The 11901-nt window shown below is 57.5% G+C and overlaps 1 protein-coding gene across 3 annotated transcripts in view; it reads left to right on the top strand.

The window, feature by feature from the left end:
- The first annotated feature begins 200 nt into the window (after window positions 1-200).
- Window positions 201-11901, top strand: part of RAB40C (RAB40C, member RAS oncogene family) — a 30282-nt gene continuing 18581 nt past the window's right edge. The window contains exons 1-2 of one of the 3 annotated variants that reach the window (XM_060120349.1): window positions 201-224; window positions 983-1201. In XM_060120349.1, the coding sequence (XP_059976332.1) occupies window positions 1060-1201 (142 nt within the window). In that variant the 5' untranslated portion in view covers window positions 201-224; window positions 983-1059. Of the gene's footprint in view, window positions 225-379; window positions 400-858; window positions 1202-11901 lie in introns of those variants that run through there. The other 2 variants (XM_060120351.1, XM_060120348.1) reach the window with 2 other exon arrangements.

The following is an 11901-nucleotide window of genomic DNA, read 5'->3' as shown; positions in this document are numbered from 1 at the left end:
GCCGCGCCCCCGCCGCGGGACAGCGGCTATCGAGAGCGCTGTTCCGGTTGGGTCCCGCTGTCCTTTCTGGGGTCTCTGTGGGAGCAGCGGCCACAGCTTTCTAGGGGGTTCAGTATTGCTGGACCCAGCCGCGTCCCCTCAACTCGGGGACCGCCACTATCCTGCTCCGTCTGCGGAAGGAAGGGGGCGTATGCAAACAACCTGGAGTTCCAAGTTCCTGATTGGTGAGCGTCTCGGAAGGGAGCGGGAAGCTCGGGGTGAGCAGGGCGGGCTTAAAGGGCTGTGATCGACGTGCGGAAGGTCCAGTGGCTCTGGGAAGATCGGCAGCGGTGGCCAATGGCGAAGGGGAGGGGGCGGGCGAAGGCCAAGGAGTTGCGGAGGCAGTGGGCAGGGTTGCTGGTGAGTCTGGGATGCTCTGCGGGAAGCGGCGGGGGCGGTAGTGCTGTGACGGACGTGCAGGCGGACCACTGTTTCTGGGAAAGCGGGAGGCGAAGGGCCAATGGCGACGGCTGGAAGGAGGGGCGGGGCGACGATGGGACGGGGCAACCGGAGGCTTCGCAGAGCTGCGTGGGAAGCGGTGGGGGCGGGGCATCTGTGATGGACGTGCGCACGGGCCAATGGCCGCGGGAAGGGGGCAATGGGTGACCTATGGCAACAGTGTCGGGGCGGGGCGGTGACGGGGCGGGGCGAGCGGAGGTCTCGCAGCGAAGTCTGGGAAGCGAGGAGGGGGCTGGGGCGCTAGTGGTGCTGACGGATGTGGGCAACGGCCAATGGTCGCGGGAAGGGAGGTGGCAGGTGGCCAATGGCGGCGCGCGGGGCGGGGCGGAGCGGCGGGTCTGCGCGGCGCTGTGCGGGAAGCGGTGGGGCGGCGGCGTCGGCGCTGAGGCTGAGCAAGAAGAAGCCAGGCGGGGGCGGTGGAACAGGTGCGGGCGGGGCGGCCTAGCCGTCCGCCGGCCCCGCTCACCCGCGTCGGCGCCCGCAGGTCGGTCGGAGGCCTCCGCCGCCGGGCTCCGCGGCGCAGTGGGCATGCGGGCGAGGCCCGCGCGCGCGTGAGCGACGATGGGGACGCAGGGCAGCCCGGTCAAGAGCTACGACTACCTGCTCAAGTTCCTGCTGGTGGGCGACAGCGACGTGGGCAAGGGTGAGATCCTGGAGAGCCTGCAGGACGGCGCGGCCGAGTCCCCGTACGCCTACAGTAATGGTAAGGCCGGCCGGCGGGCCGCTGCGCGCACCTGGCGCCGCCCGGCGACCTGCCGTCCGCCTGGTCTCGAGCCGGGGCCGGGCGGGGGCCGGGGGAGCAGCGACCCGAGCTCGCCGAGGCCCTCTGGGGCCCGCGGCGTCTTTGGGGGCGGAGATTTGGCCGCGGGCCTCCAGAGGAAGAAGGGCTTTTCTTTGGTCGAGGGTCCGCACCAGGTATGCATACTTGGGTGTACTCAAAGGCAAGCCGTTGGCTCAGGGCTCAGAGCATCAATGCCTTGTGGTGGAGGAAGATGCCCGTTCCTGACGGGATTAAACGTTCTCTCCGGATTTCTGGACGTGTGGCCAAAATACACAGCAAATACCCGTCATTGGCACCTGCCTGAGCTCCCCTCAGCTTCCGCGGTTGAAGGGGCCAGTGCAGTCCTGTGGCCGTTACCCCTGCCCTGCGGCCCCTCCCAGGCTCACGGGCCCTCCCGCCCCGAGGACCTTCGTGCTCCTGGCTGGGCTGTCTTTCCTGAGGAATTCTGCTTCTTGGCGTTCTCATTCTGCACACCCTTTGTGGCTTTGTGTCTTGGGCTGTTGTCGGTCCCGCCTGACCACCGCGAGCGACGGCTGTTTGCTAAACTGCTTGCCTGTAGCGGCCGAGAGTGTGGGCGCTGCTTTCCCACTCTTTCGTTTTAGGACTCGTTAGGGTCGTGGGGTTACCTGGGCTGGCCGAGCACCCTTCCTGCTGGGGGCTGTGCCGCCTCCCCGAGCACATGCTCCCAGCCCCAGCGAAGGCCGGGAAAGCAGGGCCCTGGGTTCGTTTTAGGGGCGGGAGGGAAAGCGGGAGGTCTCCGGGGCTGAGCCGGCCCCTTCGCCGCCACTGCCAGGTGTTCCTCCAGATGCAGATGGTGGGCGCTTGAGTTGCCTCCCCAGAGGTGTTGTTGCTTCCCGGGAGCCCCACGCCCAGGAGGCTGGCGGTTTGTGTCCGGCAGAGCGTGAGGGCCTGGGCTCCGTCAGGGCGGCAGCGGTTTCCCAGGACGTGATCTCTGCTTCCGAGGGTCCTCCAGCCGGGTGCAGCGAGTGCTCGGGGACACACAGCCACAGGTGGAGAGGGGGACCCGCCTCCTGTCCCCGCTGTCGGAGAGTGATGTGTTGCCGCACTTCCTGTGACACGCTGACCGAAGCAGGGCTGAGGCCTGCCTGAGGTGGTGGAGACCGGAGGGACTCACAGTGACCTGGGCCAGCGGGAGGGCCGTCTGCCAGACCGGTGAGGAGAGCCCCCTTTTAGACAGTCCTTTCGGTCAGGGCATCAGCTCGCTCCCCTCGGGAGCTCTGATTTCCTTTCTCTTAATACCCAGTAGTGGTCTGAGGGGAGGGGTCTGTGCCCGCGTCAGGACTTGGCGGCGGCGGCGTTGTCGAGGCTCCTGAGGGCCGGCCGCTGGCTAGTTAGCAGGAGTCTGCATGGTGGAAGCTGGCAGGAGGGAGGGCCAGGCTCTGGAAGCAGCTTCTCCCCAGTGCAGCGCCAGACTCTGCTCCATGCTGGTGGGCCCTTGGGGCGCTGGGCTAGTGTTGGCACCGAGGCAGCATTCCGGGTGCGCCCCGGAGCTCGGGAAGCGTTCTGCTGCCATGCTTGGGCCCTTCCCACTCTACCGAGGGCGGTGAACAGCCTCCGTTAAGGCAATTCCATTCTCCGTATCCTGGTTCCCAAGAGTCTTCACGTGGAGGATTGGGGGCCTACAGGAAAACACATCGTGGTTGATGTGCCCACGTCCTGGAAGGCTAGAGAGTGGGCATAACTCCATCCTCGTTGTCCACTCCTTGGGGTCAGTGTTGGTGGGAGCTCGCCTCCTTTGAGCCCAGGGCGTGGGGGAAGGAAGGAAGGAGGTCTGATGGCCGGAGGATCAAGGTGACTGTGACGGGTGTGCACAAAGCACGGCCAGCGTGGAGGTCTGCCCTGAACCTGTGGGGCCTGCTGGCTGTTTCTGTTTCCGGGACCCAGTGATGCTGTGTGCCTGCGCCCCAGCGTGCCAGTGAGTCACCATGTCCTTGGACAGTTCCAGGTGTTTCTCTGGCTGGAAGTTGGTTTCTGTCCTCAGTGAAGTTCTAAGGGAAACTGCATCTTCAGATGCTCTCGTGCTGGACTTTGCACGCCTGGTGTTTTCTCCACTGCTTTGTCCCCAGTGCGAGCTTGAGAGCTGCACGCGGGAGGTGCAGAGAGCAGCCTGGTGTGGCACCCCTGTGCTGATGGTCACCACGCGACCCCTCCCAGTCCCTTCTCTTTCTCTGTGCTTGCCTGGGTGCCTGTGTCTGGATCTCACCCACTTTTCTGGGTGATTTTTTTGGGGTTGCCTTTCCTCTGTGAGATGCCAGGTTCTGAGGTGAGGTGTGGGCCCAAATGTGATGTGTGCCAGGCACTCCTCATCCTTTCCTCCCCACCACCCTGGACGAGGCACCAGTATCCTCCCATTTTATAGGTGAAGAACCGAGGCTCAGGCAGCGCTGGGCAGCTGGGCGCTGAGCTCCCGCAATTAGAGTCTGGCTGCCAGGAGCCCGGCACTGTGGTTGCGGGGGTGACCCCTTCTCACCACTCACTCTTGGGCCCTTACCCTCGCCTCCACCCTGGGCCTGGGCCTGGCTCCTCTCTCTGATGACCACAACCCTCCCCTCCAGCGCTTCCTGTCCTCAGTGCATCCCAAGCTGAGCTCTTTCTTTTCTCCCGGCACTTTCTTGCCCTCCTGGCATCTCTGTCCCAGGTCCTGGGGCCCCTCCCTCTGCTTTGGGGCCTGGGACCAGTCAGCAAGGCCCATTTGTTCTAACTTCACTGCAGTGCTCCTGTTCTGCCTGCCTCTCTCCTGGGTGTGCCAGCAGAGCCCCAGGAGTGCCCAGGGTCAGCCACTAACCAGGACAGCAAACCACCAGTTTCCAGAGAAGTTTCTGGAAGCCAGACAGGGCCACACGTAGACCCATCTGCACGCCTGGCGGGATTCCTCTAGTCTGCCCCTTTGTGGGAGGTACTCACGTGCTGCATGTGGTGTAAAAACCAACCTACCCTACCCAAGAGGATGGCAGGCTTTGAGGGACGGATTTTGGTACCTGCTTTGGATTATGCTAGTTAGGTTGATTTGTAATTTGGATAGGCATGGCTTTTGCTAGATTTTCAGGTAACAGTTAAGTGTGTAGCTAGAATATTTTCAGTTTTAGGAAGCCTTTCCCCAGCTTTCAGCACATGCTGTAAGTTTGAGCAGAGGACAGCGAAGGCTTCAGTGGCAGGCGCGGGCAGCGCAGAGCTGGTCTCCCTTGAGGGGTTGCGTGGTCCTAGCAACACTGCTGTGTTGTGTCGTGCACACATGATATCATTGTTCCCATCAGCAAGAGCGTTTGTGGCTTGGATGATGAACCAGGTAGAAGTGTGTTTCAGGAAGGAAACCCTAAGAGGGGGTGGGGAAGCAGGTGGGAAGGGTCCTGGGGCACTTTTGGCTCCTGTTCTATTTGAATTGGAATTGGCAAGGTGCATGGTGGCTGGTCCGTGAAGAGCTGGCCACTTACCTGGTCTGGGCCTGGGTGGAGGAGGAGGAGGAGGAAGAGGAGGCAGGGTTGCAGCCAGGCTGGGGAGCAGGGAGCATCTAGTGTGGGGACACGCTGCTCACAGGGTGTCGTGGGGCCTGGGGCCACATCAGTCAGGGCGTCGTCCATCAGGCGCTTGGAGAAAGTGGGGAAGGTCTCAGTGTCCGTGACTTGGAGTGAGCTGCAGAAGGAATGCGCGAAGGGAGGGAGAGATGGCGGGTGGGCCTGGATTTACTGCCCTGGGCGCTGGGGAGAAGGGCGTTGGAACTGAGTGCAGGCATCAGAGACCGAGATGGGGCCCTCCGCGCCAAAACCGGGTGTGCGGGGTCACCCTTAGTGTGGGAAGGTGGGCCCTTTAAGTCCTTTGGGAATGAGCTGGGAAATAAAAGTAAATAAAGTGAACTTGAACTCTGAGGGTAAGGTGGTAACCTAGGTTTTCCAGTCATGACTGAGGTCTGATAGTGACGGGCAGACTCCGGTGTCCACAGTGCTGCACGATTTTCTTCTGCGGAGGTCAGAATGTCCAGGACCTCGTTGGCTGTGGACATATGTCTTTCAGAAGGTAGAGGAGGGACAGGGGAACAGAGGTGATGGGGTAAACTGATGCTAATGGAGGCGGTGGGGCATGATCAGGCAGCCTCGGCTCTTCACGGCCCTTTGGCTAGAACGCAGAAGAGGAAAGCTGTTCACACAGGAGGAGGGCTGCTTGTCAGACAGGCTTCCAGAATCGTGAGGAGGGAAGGAAAGTGAGGAGGGGTCTAACCGAGGTTTAGCCAAGGAGTGCAGAGGGTGTGGTGTCATGAGGCCGGCATACAGAGAGGAAGCCCCCATCCCCAGAAAGGAAGAACAGAGTGGAGAAGGCCCGAGCCCTGGACATGGACCGGCTCTCCACAGGCAGCCAGGTGCCAGGTCTGGGCGAGGGAGTCAGTGTCACCTCTGGGCAAAGGTCTTGGCTGGTGATAAACACATGTTTGTGAGCCCGGGAGGCCACCCGGTGTGTTGTGTGAATCAGAGCAAAGCACTGTGGTCCCTGGGGTTGGGCAGATGCGCTGGGACTGAAGCGGTTCTTGGGGGCGTAAGCTGAGTTGTCGCCGGCCTGCACCTTCCCGCGCAGTGGTTGTCCATCACCTGGGCAGAGGGAGGGTGGGTGCCTGCAGATGAGGTCTGTGCGACATCTCGCTGGGAGGGCTGATAACAGGGACATAAGATGCTTTATGCAGCCTTGGAACACGGAGATGTCTAACAGGGTGCCGAGGGTCTGTGTTTAGGTCCAGAAGCCACCGCGGAGGATTTGGGAGCTCCAACTCGGCAGCAGCGTTGCCTGGCCACTTTGCCCACCTGCCGCTGTTGGCCATTACCTCCTAAGCCCTGGGCTGGTGTGGCTTTTAACAGTCCCCTAGTTTTAGCCAGTTGTTTTGCATTGATCTATGCTTCCCCTTGTTTAGGCCTCTCTCTCTTCCCGGGTCCGATGTTGTTGGTCCTCAAACCACCTGCTGGTCCACCTGCTGGAGTGTGTTGGGAGCTGAGTCTGATTTTCCTGCTGACATAGTTGGGGCAGGAGGAGGTGTGTCCTTGAGCACGGGCTCCGGTGCAGCGTGGCTGGCAGAGGCCCCTTTCAGCGCGGCCTACGCTCACTGGCTCACACGTGCACAGGCACACACATGCTCAGGCACACACATGCGCACAGTCTTGTGCACACGGCTTGGGTCCCAGTCGGCAGCGATGAGGCCCCTCAACAGGTAGGAACAGCTTGGTCGTGTTGTCATTGCTGGGAGTATCTTCCTTACTTCAAGTCACTTGGCAACACGTAGACCCTTCAGAGAGGAGGTTCTGGTGAAGAATACATGGGAAGATGTTTAACCTTAAAATCCAGCAGGATGGAACATTCACCCGGGAGCTCCTCACAGAGCAAGTCTGACGGCGCTTGCCGTCTTGCCGGGGGACTCAGCAGCCTGTGTCCGAAGCTGTGAGACACTTCCCTTTCCACCAAGTGATCAAGAGTCTATCCTAGGGAACATAGGGGACACAAGTGGAGAAAAGCAAGGCCTTTTTTCTTTTTTTTTTAAATAAAAATGAAAAACTTGAAGCAGCCCAGGGGTCTGGCAGGGGACATATGGTATATCTGTAGAGTGAGATATTATAGGGCCTTTAAAAATGCTGATTTGGAACAATATTTAATGAATATTCAGTGATATGGGGAAATCTCTCTGTTATCTTGTTAAGTGGGGAAAAAAGCATGTCGAATTACGTAGTGTATAAATGTACGTAAGATGAAGGACAGAATCGTCGAGTGAAATCTAGGAGAATGTTAATGGTAACCTTTGAGTTTTGGGGTTATGAGGAGTTGTGTTTGTTTTTATAATGTTCCGTGTTTCGCCAGGTGTTGTGTGCGAAGTGTGCTTGCTCTTTATGGATGGCAGAAAGCTTTTGCTTTGGTTTGGTCTGGCATGGTTTTTAAGGCATTGAGGAAACCAGCCCACAAACCGCCCTCGAGCTGCTCCCCATCCCGCGTGCCAGCATACAAGGACATCTTGAATTGTATGAGGTGTCCTCTGTGTCCTCTCTGTTCCTGAGCAGCCCTGGCGGCAGGCTGGCACATGCACCCATGGTGCCGACCCTGTCTGGAGAAGGGCAGGTGCTGGAGCCAGCAGATCGTCCTTGTCCCTAGAACGTCCGCATGGTCAGCACGTTAGATGTGATTCTCTTGTGCCCCTTTGGGTCCCCACTGGCCTGCTTCTTGTGCCTCTAGGTTCCTTTTGCCAGTGCTTCCTGTAAGTGGAACCATACAGCATGGCCTTTCTCATCTGCTCGTTCAGCTCAGCAAGTCCATTCACATTCTCATACTGCAGCGAGTGCCGTCCTATCCCTGGTAGCACTCCTGTGCACGCAGGCACCTGGTTTGTTTGTCCATTTACCTATCAATACGGTTTGGGTTTCCTGATTTTGGCTACTGTGAATGATGCTGCTATGAACATTCTTGTACAAATCCTTTAAAATTAAAAAAAAATTTTTTTTGTGGTGAAATACACATTTATCATGTTGGCCCTTTGTAAATGTCTGGTTCAGTGACATGAGACATTCAAATGCACAAATCCTCATGTGTACGTGTCTCTGGGAGTGGGGTTGCTGGCCATGTGTGTGTCTGCTTCCCGTACAGGGAGTGGTCAGACTGGGTCCTGAAGTGACCTTTCATTTTGAGTTCCCACCGGCAACATGTAGAGTTCTATGGCTCTACCTCTTGGCCAGCATCGGCTGTTGTCAGCCTCTTTCCCTTTTAATCAGCTTTATTGAGGTATAATTTATGTAACCAAGAACCTGTATCTGTGTAAGGCCTGAAGTTCAGTGGCTGTGCTGACAGGTGCACTCACCTGAGAAGCCATCACCTCCCTCCACTCTTTGCAGACTACACCCCCTGCCCCAGACCTGGCCACCGCTGACCTTTACATCACAGACTGGTTTGCATTTCTGGTGTTTTTCTATGAGCGGAACCACACGGTGTGTAGCTGTGTTTGGCTTCTTTCTTTCCCCGTGTCATGTGGGCTTCAGCCACGTCGCTGTGTGTAGTTGTGGTTCATGCCTCCTTTGTGTGCAGCGTTCCACGCGTGAGGACAGCAGTGTATTCATCTACTCTGCACGTGGGCTTTGGGAGACTTTCCGTGTTTGGGTCACTCTGAGTAGTGCTGCTGTGAAAATTCTCACATGTGTTTTTGGTGAGTGAATGTCTGTGTTTCTGTCTGAGAAGCAGTGAGGGGTGGGATTGCTGGGCTGCAGGTGCAGCCTTAGTAGATACCACCCAGTGGTCCAGAGCAGTTGAGCAGTTTCTGTCCCATCAGGAGGGTATGAGAGTTGTGTTCGCTCTTCCATCCTTGCCATGCTGAGGGCCATACAGCATTCCATCCTGTGGATCACCTCCTGTTAAATCCTCCCAGTGGGTGGATTTTTAGCCTGTACTGAGTCTGTTTATAATCGAAAACGATGCTGAGGTGAATACCATCGGTTACTGGTACCCTGGGACGTTCCCTCTCTGTTGCTGCTGTACCTCGTCACCTTACTCTTCTGTAGGTGTAGTGATCAGTCACAGTGTAGGACCAAGGTCCCTGTTCCTTTGCTGGCTGTGAACAGAGGGCTGTCCCAGCTTCTCAGGGTCACCTGAACTCTTCACCATGTCCCCCTCCTCCACCTCCAAAGCCAGGTCAGGACCCTCCTTCCGTCTCATCTGTCAGACTCGTTGGCAAAGGGTCCCCACTCTGAGGGCCCCAGATGACATTGGGCCCACCCGGGTAACCTAGGGTCCTCTCCCTTCTTGAGGCCCATAACCCATCACATCTGCAAAGCCCCTCTGCCCTGTGGGAAGCATGTCCCCAGGTTCCAGGGACTAGGACTCTCCAACCACAGCCTGATGAAAGATTCTTTTTGTTATTTTGTGTTGGTAGGGTTTTACAGGCTGGTCGGAGGAGTGCACGTTTGCATTTTTGTGAGATACTGCCAGGATTAGTTACTGCTGTGGACTGAACGTGTGTCCCCCCAAATTCACACACTTACACCTGACTTTCAGGTGGTGGTCTTAGGAGGTGGGGCCTTCAAGAGGTGATCAGGTCAGGAGGGTGCGTTGTTGTCCTTGTAAAAGAGACCCTGGAGAGTTCCCTCGCCCCCTCTGCCCCTGAGGACACAGCGGGAGGCCGCCCCACCAGGCACAGAATCTGCAGCCGCTGTGGTCTTGGACTCCCGGTCTCCAGACAGTGGGAGATAAATGTCTGCTGTTTGGAAGTCCCAGTCTGTGGAATTCAACCCAACCAAGAAATACCACAAACTGAGTGGCCTAAAACAGCACCTACTTATTAGCACCCAGTTCCTGTGGGTCATGAATCTGGGCATGGCTTGGCCGGGCCTCACAGGGCCTCTGTCTCTCACAGGCTGTGCTCAGGTGTGGGCTGGGGCGGAATCCCTTCCGAGCTCATGTGGTTGTTAGCAGCAGCCGGCCACCCTCCTTCCTGGCCACGGCCCTCTCCCCGGCGCGGCTTGCTTCACGGAGCAGCAGGACAGTCCCGTGCAACGTGATCACGGAGGGGACGTCGTCACTTGGCCCTATTCCAAGGGTCAGAAGCCAGTCTCAGATCCCACTACCCTCGGGAGGGGCATGTTTGGGGTGGGAGTGCCGGGAGGCAGGACCTGTGCCCACCTGCTAGTGCCCACACACTGTTCTGAGACCCTCCTCTGTCTCCATGCATGCCATGGTGCGAGGTGTGTGGCCTTGACAGAGGCCTGTGCTGTGGCCTCCCCCTTGGGAGGATGCGTAAAGGATGGTCAGGCATGTCCAGGAGGACCGCTTAGCCTAGGGCTGCCTGCACGGCAGTGTGTGGGTCCCAGACACTTCTGTGTGTGTGCCTGTGTCACTGGAAGTTTTTTCTGGTTCCAAGAGGACCTAGACATTTTTTTGTTTTTGTGTGTCTCTGGGAACTCGGCGAGACCTTATTTTTCCTCCCTAAGGAGTAACACTAAGAACAGCGGCTGCCTGTCTTGGGTTTGGGAGCAGCGCCCTGATGCTGTGCGTTGGCTTCGTGTTGGAAATGCATGGGGACCCTGACTGGGTCCAGGAGGCGAGGTCTGGGAGCTCTACTGGAAAACCAACTCCTCCAGCATGGGAACCGAGCTGCATCTTCAGGCCCTCCCCACCCCGTGAAACTGCGGGCTCCCCTGCTGCCTGCAAGGGCGTGTGCTTGGGGCCACGCTGCCTGGGAGCTGTGTGCCAGTTTTAGGTGCTGGATTTAATACTGCAGAGGAAGGCATTGATTAACATTTTCTCTTTCATTCCTAACTCAATCTTTTATCACTCAGTTTTTGTTCTTTGTTATGAATTTTTAACAAGTTGTCCTGTGGCTTTTCATGTTGTTGGAAGGTAGCTGGATGGTTAGGCACTTAGTGTCAACTGAACAGACATAAAGACAGAAGAGAGGTTGAGGGATGTGCTGTGTGGTGGGACATCCCTCCTTGCCATTCCCTGCAGGTGGGTCTGAGTTGAGCCTGGACAGGTATGTGGGAAATGCCTCCACCCGGGGTCAGTCAGGCTGTGCCTAGTGGTCTTCATTCTCACTGGCTCCTGCTCCCTAGGAGTGATGGAGAACTAGGCTTTAAAACATCTGCAGTCTTGATTTGTACACACAAGCTGAAGCTGAGAACTAACTTGGTTTGTTCCCTTTGCCCTGATTACTTGATAATTTCCTAGGGGTGGAGTGAAGATAAATTTTCTAGGGGTCTTTTGTTCTGAGTTGGTGCCAACAGATGTGGGAAGTGTGACTCCTGAGGGAGGACCGGCCGTGTGGGAGAAAAGGAGCCCAAGGAACGTGGCTTCTGCACCAGGTCAGGTTGTCCTTGACAGGCTGGCGCTGTGGCTGTGGATGCCCCACTCAGGTGGAAACGCCCCATGCCCGAATGTGGGAGGCTGCGAAGACAGGGGTGTGTCCTGCTGGTCAGTGCCACCCAGCGCTCAGCCTTCCTCCTGTGTGTCCCTGTCTCGGGGGGCCTGTGGGGGTGCCCGGTAGACTCCCTAAATCACTAGGATGTGGGCAGCTGTCAAGATGAAACTTGAGGAATTCCCTGGTGGCGCAGTGGTTAAGAATCCGCCTGCCAAGGCAGGGGACATGGGTTCGAGCCCTGGTCCAGGAAGATCCCACATGCTGCGGAGCAGCTAAGCCAGTGCGCCACAACTACTGAAGCCCGCACGCCTAGAGCCCGTGCTCCGCAGCAAGAGAAACCACCGCAATGAGAAACCCGCGCACCGCAATGAGGAGTAGCCCCCTGCTCACCGCAACTAGAGAAAGCCCACGCACAGCAACGAAGACCCAACACAGCCAAACAAACAAACTAACTAACTAAATAAATAAATAAAAGAAAATATTTGTTAAAAATCTTAAAAACAAAAAAAAAGAAAAGAAAAGATGAAACTTGAGTGACCTTTTTAGTAGCCTTCTTCCTTCTGCCTCCCCCATCTCTGAATCTGTGCTCTGAAGCACCTCTTGCACAAGCGGCAGCATCAGCAGCCAGGCAATTACAGTGCTCCTGCCTCTCCAGCCTGTCACATTTTCCCAGAGCTGGTGAGCTGCTTGGTGCCTAGCTCCTCCCTGCTGGGTGCAAGGCCAGCGACGCAGAAATGGG

The sequence above is a fragment of the Mesoplodon densirostris genome, chromosome 16 (assembly GCF_025265405.1).
Source record: "Mesoplodon densirostris isolate mMesDen1 chromosome 16, mMesDen1 primary haplotype, whole genome shotgun sequence".
NCBI lineage: Eukaryota > Metazoa > Chordata > Mammalia > Artiodactyla > Ziphiidae > Mesoplodon > Mesoplodon densirostris.
Note: the sequence above shows the minus strand (reverse complement) of the source record. Positions and strands in the feature narration are given on the sequence as shown.